The sequence below is a fragment of the Nicotiana tabacum genome, chromosome 20 (genome assembly GCF_000715075.1).
Source record: "Nicotiana tabacum cultivar K326 chromosome 20, ASM71507v2, whole genome shotgun sequence".
Classification (NCBI taxonomy): Eukaryota; Viridiplantae; Streptophyta; class Magnoliopsida; order Solanales; family Solanaceae; genus Nicotiana; species Nicotiana tabacum.
This window is the reverse complement of record NC_134099.1, coordinates 141,766,970-141,776,143: the sequence shown is the minus strand read 5'-3', so window position 1 is coordinate 141,776,143 and position 9,174 is coordinate 141,766,970. Positions and strand designations below refer to the sequence as shown.

Genomic DNA, 9,174 nt, shown 5'->3' with positions numbered 1-9,174 from the left:
TTTCTTTCTTATAAAAAAAAATACTTCACTTTATACTTTGGGAGTTCCAACTATCCTGACCTATTTTTGTCTTAGTCACCGTGTGATCGGCATGGGTTCGATCCCAACCTGATCGAATAGGCCCGATCCACGAGGTGTCACTCGCTTCATGGTTCTCAGCGCTCATGTATCATACCTTAGCATGGCTAAGTAAATTCTCTGCAACGAGACCCTCGGCTTGTGTGCTCCCTACTTTGGCACAAGTAGTTTTAGGAAGTCAACGTCTTGGTCAGGACCCTAGGCCTAGACGATGACCCCTTCTCAGAATAAATGATACTCCTCAAAATCTTTTCTTTCTAAACTTCTTCTTGTGACTTTTCAAGTCTAAATCTTTTCTGAAATATCCTATACATACTCATACTAGTATCCTTAAAGGTAAAGCATGGCATAAGAATGAAATAAATATTTAAAAGTATATCTAAAGATTCTTGCTCCTTCATGAATTTTCAACATGAAAATGGGCTATATAAGAATAACACAAAAATCTAAAAATTTATGCACACATATCATAATAAATAATCTAAGTTAATAGGTACTCACTCGCTCCAATTAAGTACATATAAACTCTTTTAAGCAATTCATCAAACACCTTGTATGCGTGCTTTTGTGAGTTAAACCACTTAGTAAAGGGTTATATCAACTCACCTCAAAACTCCTCGAGCTAATACGTAAGCCCCAGTCCAATTTATACCCGTCAGACAATTGATTCTATAACAACCAGTGCATTTTAATTAATTTCAAAGTCTCACACCTAAACATTAAACTTACTGTTGATACAGAAGAAGAAGGGAATTAACTATCCAATTCTTACACTATAGGATAATTGAGAATAGGAAATTGTATATACTTGAGTTCAATAACTAGTGATTTGTAAAGAAACCTAGAATTCCGTTGCTTGCGTCAGTATTTCGCTGGGACGTGCTTCTGTTTCTTATACGCAGAAGTCTGTTTGGAATTTTTCCGTAGCTTCGTTCAAGGCTTAAGGCTTTAAGCCTGCCTTACACTTTTCAACAGCCCCTTTATGGGCTTATACGTCCTTTTTGTATTAGTCTTTAAGCCTTTGTCTACAACAACCACTTTATGGTTAATCTCCTTTTTTTTTTTTAACTTAACTAATAATTAATGATACCCACTTTTAATAATTAATAATATTAAAATTATTAATAAGACCCTAATTGTATATCCAATTATTTATAAATAGAGAAGTAAATCAAAATATATATATATATATATATATATGTGTGTGTGTGTGTGTGTGTGTGTGTGTATATTTCACTATAGGTAAGATAAAAATAATAAAAATAGTAATAATTTAGTTCTATAGTTAGTGTGTCTCGAAACTTTTATAAATTTGAGGAGTGTTACATAAAATAAGACTAATGACATTTAGATTTTTCATAAAATTATCTTTTTCGATTTTTGAGCAAGATTGAAATTCCATGTCGTTTGAAGTTGCTGAAAGTTTACCTTTATTAGGATACAATTAGGCCAACAATAAATACAAAAAGTAAAAAAAAAAATGAATAAGAAAAAGAGAGAGGTTATGTCCATGACCATGTTATTTGATGAAAACTGATACTTAAAGCATGTTGAGCAACATCTGTGAGGCTGTTGAGTATGGAAAAGTTATATAGATGGTTACTTCGTGAAATGACTGAACTGGCTTAAAAATAGCTCCACGAGTTTTCGAACAATGCATGATGCAAAAAAAAATTTTAAATCGATAAATATTTTAAATATTAAAAAAAATCTAAGTAGTCTTACAAATAATGAAAACTTTAATGAGTAAAATTTTAGTTGATTTCAAAGTAATAAATATTAGGGAAATAATTAAATGACTATTTTGTCTAGTGTAAACTTTATTTTAAAAGGTAAAAAAGGCGAACGTTATTTCGTTAATGGCTTTCGTGCTTTTAATTAATGTAGTATAGATATAAATAGATATATAATTTTTATTTATCTCAGGTGACCTGAATTGCCCTTTGCAGAAGTAAACAATCCTTTTCTCTTTTAACTTCTATTAATGATTGGAGTAAGATCAGTAAGTAAAGGTTAAATGTAATTAGTCAAATATCATAAGGAGTAAAACTGGAATAAAATAATAGAAAAACAATACTATACATTCACTTTTAAAATATTAGTCGAAAATATATATTTTTTCCAAATAGTAAAAAGTTCAATTTGAAACGAAAAAAGGATGTTTTAGAGAAAAGAAAATAAATAAATTAAAGACAAACGCCAACCCTTTTTCTGGTTACTTTGGCCTTTGCCTCACAAAAAAATCGAAAAATTACACAAAATTCACAATCTTAAAAGGGATAGGCTTATCCGGCCTCAACATATGTGGCACCATACAAAGTTAAACTCCATATCTTTAGCAAGATACCCATTGTGCCACGTGTCTTTTGGGATCCATGAAAAAAAGATCAAAAACCCAAAAATGTGCAAATTATTACTCTCTAAAGTTAGTTTTGTTAGTTTGAAGTGAAGAGCATGGCATCTTTAGCAACTCTTGCTGCAGTACAGCCCACAACTGCCGTCAATGGGCTAGCTGGAAGCTCCATTATTGGAACTAAGCTACATGTTAAATCATCTCGCCTTAATTTGAAGTCTACTAAATCCAGGTACAGCTTTCAACATGTAGCTTGTCCATTCGTGTATAGAAGTTAAACTTATAGTACTAAAGATTTATTAGAAGGGGAGCCTTGGCGTAAAAAGTTACTGCCATGTGATCATGAGGTCACAGTTTCGAGCCGTGAAAACAGTCTCTTGTAGAAATGCAGGTAAGGCTGCGTACAATACACCCTTGCGTCCGACCCTTCCCTGGATCCGCGCATAGTGAGAGCTTAGTGCACAAGGCTGTAGGGGCATATGTAGTATATACGTGACAAGTTCAACTGAAACCATAACTTTCGATACGGAGTATAAATTTATGTGCAAAATCTATTAAAATTGCAACAAATAGTGAATTTGAACTCATAGCTTTAAAAATATAATGAATTAAATGCTAAAAATCTAAGGCTGAACCCATAGAGTTTAAAATTGTAAATCCTGGAGCCGCCTCTGTTGGGCTGCCCTTTTTGTATCCAATCTATTGCCTTAATTTTTATACTTATTACTAATCTCACTTAATATGAACATTCAATTATTATTGTCTGTTTATGCGACCTGATAATGTAAAGTGTTGGTTTTTTGGTGATAGTAATCTGACTGGCTATTATATTTTTGCTAGGGCTGGTTCTGTGGTAGCAAAGTATGGTGACAAGAGTGTATACTTTGATTTAGAGGACTTGGGCAACACCACTGGCCAGTGGGACTTGTATGGTTCAGATGCACCTTCGCCATACAACTCCCTTCAGGTATTTGATTACTCCCCCCAACCCCCAACAACCAAAACAGATTCTTTCTTGCAGCAATACTTCATATTTTATTCTATACTATCCCAAAAGAATTTTTACACGTTTCACTGCATTTGCTCCAATTTGTTAGTATGGTGCACGCAATGTTTCATACTCTGATTGACTGATTGGATAAGAGATGGAGTAAAAATAGAAAAATACTTACTGGATATTTTGCATAACTATTGGAACAATTTAGAAACAGGAATTTTTCATCAATTGCCAATAGTCTGAATGACTTCTTTGATCTTTCTTAGCAGATGCAATTGGCATATTATGAACAATTTTTCCTCTGCAGTTTTTCAATTGGCAGGGATCCTGCAGCATTTCAATATTATAGGGATTAGTAACTTCTTTCACGTTTAAATTTAACTTCTCATTCATTGGTACTATACAATAGTCTTGGTAGCTTTCTTAGGTTCAGTTACGGCGATGGGCAATTTATGAAGTGTTTGCTTAACTAGGATTTTTGTGTGTGTTTTAGGAATTGAGCATGTATTTGAGCGTAAAGCAAACAGTTCCTTATTATGGTCTTAGGAACGTTAACATCTGAACAACTTGGAGTACATGAGAGTTATGAACAACTTGGCATACTTAGACAAATTACAAGAGATGTTTTGTTCTACTTAAGGTCGGTAATGAGCATATGAGCAGTAAGTGAAGAAACACAGTTTCTTACATATGCAGACATCAGTATCGTGTGGATAGAACATATGATTAAACTGTTTCGTAGTTACTTAAGCTCAGATGCAGATCCAAGATTTTAGATCAGTAGGTACAGAGTATCATTATACCAACTACTGTATAGAAATAGATATTTTCTAAAATTTCTGATATACACAGTTACAATCGAAAGCACTATCTACTTTGCATCCACAACTACTTGTGCTAGTTGTGCGTGTCTGACAGGCATTAAGGGTTTGTTTGCCGTGCTTGCATGGAGTGATTGTGTTAGTCTAAGCTCACATGTTGATTGTGCTATTGTGATAACTCTCTCTTGTATTGTTTTGTATTTGGTAGAGCAAGTTTTTCGAGACTTTTGCTGCTCCTTTCACTAAGAGAGGTCTGTTGCTCAAATTCCTGATATTGGGAGGTGGCTCAACTCTTGCATACTTCAGTTCAACTGCATCAGGGGATATACTACCAATCAAGAAAGGACCTCAACTTCCACCCAAGCTTGGGCCACGCGGAAAGATCTAATTCCTTTTCAATCCAACTTTCTCAACCTTCATTTTGTAATTGATGTATCTGTCCCCAGCTTGTAAGTATTCTTGAAGCCTACCTGAGACCTTTTGTTACAGAAGTTAAATCTTATTGCAAAGTTGGAGCATTGCTTTCTAGCTTGTCGTCTTGTGACATCGAGTGTTGAGATGTTACTTTAATTGGTTCAGGTAGGTGTCAATGAATAATGATTTTAATTAAGCTTTGGCTAGAAAGTCGATAAACTATTTTGACTTCTAATTCACTAGAACAGGAAGCTCTTTGCTTTAAATTTGGCTCAGAATGTCAAGGCACTAACATGATATTTTCTCACTGTTTCTGTCCATAGGAGAAAATTGAAAGGAAATAATTACTGATAAGTTGCAGGGGAATTGTCTTAAAACCAAATAATGATTCTATACGCCGTATAATCTCCAAATTCCAGATTACAAAACTCTTTCTAGCAGAGGCTATCCAAGGTAAGAATGGACTATTTCGGAAAGGTCCACCACTTCCCATGATTATTTGTCAACAAGGTGACATCGTCTGCAGAGTGAATCATTTTAATAACTATTCCCTATTTACAACAGGAATGGACTTAGCATCCTAGATGGGTTGTGTGATTCATCTCATTATGTACATTTGAGGCTGATTGTCACTTTGATGACTTCCTCTGTCTAGCCTCCGATGAGTTGATCCGTATTTCACAGCAACATCACTTAGTGGCGTGCTGTGGGACTTCTAGAACCAACTAAGTTCTCTAAGTAAGAACTTTTCTTGTTTGTGACTATGTTAGGTGGTTTCTTCGCATCAATGTCTAACTCCTCCTTCAAATCTTTCTTTGCGTCATTCTCTCCTTGTTCCACTGTCCAACCCATGAAATCCAACAGTGTCATTGACGTTGGATTCTCCACAGAGTTAAGCTTTTCTACTTCTTCCTTGGCATTTGGGAATCTGCCTGATGGACATACGCGTAATGAATCTCTTAGAGGAAACCTCTTTACTTCAGCACTCGAAGGATTTTGGGCCGTAGCATCTGCTTGGAGAACATCTTCAATCCTTGACATGACTGTGTGTGCCCTGCTCTCTATTATTCTTGAATAGCTTTCTAAAATAGCTTGCCCCACATCCTGTAAAATCGAGAAAAATATAGGTTATAACTTATTAATAGCCTAAGAACTGAAAACCTTTTAGCTTTGCAGTTTTATTTTTGAAGGGAAACTACACAGTATAACCGCTCTCAGAATAATAGCCGGCAAAATGTATATTAATATAATATACATATTTTATACATAATCAGTGTATATATATTTTTTGTATATTTGGCTAGCGGATTTAATTATTATTGGCCAACCGGTCAAATGTGTAACTTGCCCATTTTTGAAGCCCTTGCGACTTCAAAAAATAGATGAAACTAATCATAGGAATAATGAACAACATATGAATATGCTGGTAACAACCAAAAGAACATCCAATTGCATATCTTGCAGAAACAAGGTAAAAAGCGTAGATACTCTAGTATATCATTAAAAATTTGAAGTAGATCAATAGAGGGCGCTTCTTACCCCATTGAATTGGATTTTGCTAATGTCTAGAGATGACTGAGGAATTCCAGGGAACCTCTGCTTAAGAATAAGCAAGATAGTCTCTGCTCTTTCTTCAAAGATTTCTCTCTTCTCTAAACTAACGGCGGAACCCCATGCTGACTTCCCATCTTTAGAAGTCATCTTTCGTCTCCAAATAATTACAGAAGCCTCAAGTTTGTTCTTGAGGTCTAAAATCTTATGTTCTGAAGACAAGTCCATAGTTGTGAGGAAGTAGTCAGGATCAAAGTATTCATCAGTGATGCTCTTATAGATCGCATCTCCAAGACTTGCTCTCCCATTCTAAACATAAAATAATAAAATATTCAAAGACAATACTTAAATAGTGTGACGATACATTTATACAAAACTTCTACGTTCAAGATTTCCTTTTTGTTATTGTACCTTGGGTAGTGAGTCTATATAACTTTCAGGGATCTCCATTTCCGATAGGACTTGAGCATTTATAGCCATGGCTGCTTTAAGTACTTGGTTTACTGAATCCTTCTGAAATTGCAGCCATTTTCTTGTAACATCGGACAAGCCATTTAGAGGAACCTTAGGAGTCGGTATCCACCATTTATCATCTTTCCTCCCTTCCTGTGATTCGTCATCCTTCGATATATAGGAGAACTCGTTTTGGTCTTTAAAGTTATCTAAGCAATCCTGTGTAGATCATCAAATCGAAGCATAAACATCAATGCTTTTAAATAAGATTATTTTACAATGACTTGAAATGAACTTTTCTCTTACAAGAAGCATAGCGTCTAGCTTGCGTAATGCTGGAATATTCATTTGAAGATCGGTTCTCTGCTTTGTCACCATAACCTGACAAATAAAAAGCATATTGTTGGATGTGCGAACAAAGTCTCACATTGGTTGCTGAAAAGATTGGGAGCCTACATATAAGGTGTTGGGATCTCTTAATGGAGTGAAGCCTTTTGGGAAAAACTGTACGGGCTTAGCCCAAAGCGGACAATATCACACCATGTTAAGAGTATCATTAGGCCGCTTTAGCCCAACACATATGCTCTTGTAAGTTGTTAGCTAGATATATATGACATGATGAGGAGTTTCCGAAAAGATGGGGTTGAGGGAGAGAATTACCTCCATACTTGTTCCATCTTTTGATTTTTGTTTAGAAGGAACAAATTCAACAATGTGATCTGTTACAGATAACAGCCAGTCAATTTCTTTTCTCCATTTGGCTTTTCTCTCAGATGGCATAGGCTCTAATCTCTTCTGTTCCCCAAAAGCAGAAGCTGCATTCATGAGTAAAGAAACAAAGATAGGAATAAAGAAAGTATTATTATGAGAAAATAGAATGCATATCATATAAACAACACCACCAACAAAGAACCCAGTATAGTCCCACAAATAGGGGTCTGGGGAGGGTAGTGTGTACACAGCGTTACCCCTACCTTGTGCAGGTAGAGAGACTGTTTCCGATAGACCCTCAGCTCCAAGCAAATGAATGTCATGTAAAGTGAAACCGAAATAGTGTGTGTGTGTGTATATATATATATATATATCCTGTGATGTGGTGGAATTGAGATACCTGCTAGGTTTGTGATTGCATTAGACAATGCCAGTGCAGATGACACACCCTTTCCTCCACCGGACATGTCCTCGCCAAGCAGCAACTTTGAAAACTTTTCCTTCATCAGCTCCATATCTGAATTTGTGAAGAAAAAAGTAGGTATGTCAACAATATGGTCATAGGAAACACGAACATTTGAAAATAATATCACCAGTCTTGAAATTTTCTCAAACATTTCACCAAGTTTTGTCCCCAGAGATTGAAGCCAAAGAGAGACAGAAAGGGGAGAAATCTAAATTCCCTTTCAAAACTAGGCAATAGAAATGATGTAAAGAAATAATAAAATTAGCCAAGGTTTTTTCGTATTTGAGTTCAATGCAGAATTAATAAATGAAAGAATCTATCAAATTTTCCCAGATAAAGGAGGAAGGTTAAATAGGTTGACAATTATGCGTAAAACTAATCAATTCATAATAATTCCTAGCACGTGCTGCAAAGGGTCCACATGCAGCAGAATAATTGTTAAGAATTCATACAACAGAACAAACTTGTTTGAAATTGAGGCGTTACTATTGTTGTTACATTGTATTATGAAAAGACTAGATTTTCCCACATGCGAAATTAGAAGATGGCTTGCCTGAAGGCTGGGTCTGTCTAGGGCGAGGGCTAGGGACACCAGGATCATTAGCCAAACGTGATTTGATAGACTCAGTACGACTAAGGACACACCCAATCCTTTGAAATTCAACAGGTTGATCATGTAAAGGCATTGAAGCTTCACTTTTCGACGTTACCCTTTCATCCCCTGAAGTCAATATTGATGAATCACTATTATTAATCTCAAGAATCATACTTCGCGTTTCCTGTCCTGTTCCATCCTCTGACTTTCCTTTGAAATGCAGTAATTTAGCCTTGCACATTTCTTTCGCTTCCTCAAGTGCTGCTCGAACCATCTTTCTGATTCAAGCAATATAAAACTATCTCACGCGATCAACCTTCCGACCATGCAGCAATAACAACTACGTCCCAGTTTGAAACTAATTGAGGTCGGTTATATGAAACTTGAGATTATAAGACAGGAAAACTTATATATTTGGGGATGGAGGGGAGGTGAAAAGAAGGATTAGAAAATGGAAGCTTTGGCTTTAGAGAAGAGATGGAATTAAGCAAAATATTGTTTTTTCTAATTGAGAAGTAGAGAATGGAGGAGGTTTTGGTGTTAGTTTCTCAAGTTTTTTGTGAATGGTTGGGAGAACGTGCGGTGCATGTTTCAGCAAACAGGTTACTTTGTTTTGATAATTATTTTAAATAAATTTCTTTCTTGCTATACAATGTATATGTGCTTATTTGGAGAGTCATGACTAGCTTTTCGGCAAAATATTGATGGCTGAATATTTTTTTACTTTAAATAAAA

The 9,174-nt window shown here is 35.5% G+C and overlaps 2 protein-coding genes across 2 annotated transcripts; one reads left to right on the top strand and one right to left on the bottom strand.

Annotated features, from left to right (window-relative positions):
• Nucleotides 1-2,379: 2,379 nt before the first annotated feature.
• On the top strand, nucleotides 2,380-4,777 carry LOC107775135 (photosystem I reaction center subunit VI-2, chloroplastic). Its single transcript, XM_016594823.2, has 3 exons — nucleotides 2,380-2,663; nucleotides 3,272-3,398; nucleotides 4,458-4,777. The coding sequence occupies exons 1-3, from the start codon at nucleotides 2,533-2,535 to the stop codon at nucleotides 4,635-4,637; spliced, it is 438 nt and encodes a 145-aa protein (XP_016450309.1). The 5' UTR covers nucleotides 2,380-2,532; the 3' UTR covers nucleotides 4,638-4,777.
• Nucleotides 4,778-5,029: 252 nt separating this feature from the next.
• LOC107775127 (rop guanine nucleotide exchange factor 12) lies at nucleotides 5,030-8,864 on the bottom strand. The gene is made up of 7 exons (XM_016594812.2): nucleotides 8,398-8,864; nucleotides 7,779-7,895; nucleotides 7,328-7,482; nucleotides 6,974-7,048; nucleotides 6,626-6,886; nucleotides 6,203-6,523; nucleotides 5,030-5,767 (listed from the first exon to the last, which is right to left on the bottom strand). The coding sequence occupies exons 1-7, from the start codon at nucleotides 8,711-8,713 to the stop codon at nucleotides 5,357-5,359; spliced, it is 1,656 nt and encodes a 551-aa protein (XP_016450298.1). The 5' UTR covers nucleotides 8,714-8,864; the 3' UTR covers nucleotides 5,030-5,356.
• Nucleotides 8,865-9,174: the final 310 nt, after the last annotated feature.

What these genes read in the sequence shown, in the direction of transcription:
- LOC107775135 (XM_016594823.2), top strand. Translation starts at nt 2,533, where the DNA reads ATGGCATCTTTAGCAACTCTTGCTGCAGTACAGCCCACAACTGCCGTC. An exon ending in TTGAAGTCTACTAAATCCAG is followed by an intron (nt 2,664 to 3,271) that starts GTACAGCTTTCA and finishes TATTTTTGCTAG; the next exon opens with GGCTGGTTCTGTGGTAGCAA. An exon ending in CGCCATACAACTCCCTTCAG is followed by an intron (nt 3,399 to 4,457) that starts GTATTTGATTAC and finishes TGTATTTGGTAG; the next exon opens with AGCAAGTTTTTCGAGACTTT.
- LOC107775127 (XM_016594812.2), bottom strand. Translation starts at nt 8,713, where the DNA reads ATGGTTCGAGCAGCACTTGAGGAAGCGAAAGAAATGTGCAAGGCTAAA. An exon ending in TAGACAGACCCAGCCTTCAG is followed by an intron (nt 7,896 to 8,397) that starts GCAAGCCATCTT and finishes TCACAAATTCAG; the next exon opens with ATATGGAGCTGATGAAGGAA. An exon ending in GCAAAATCCAATTCAATGGG is followed by an intron (nt 5,768 to 6,202) that starts GTAAGAAGCGCC and finishes TCGATTTTACAG; the next exon opens with GATGTGGGGCAAGCTATTTT.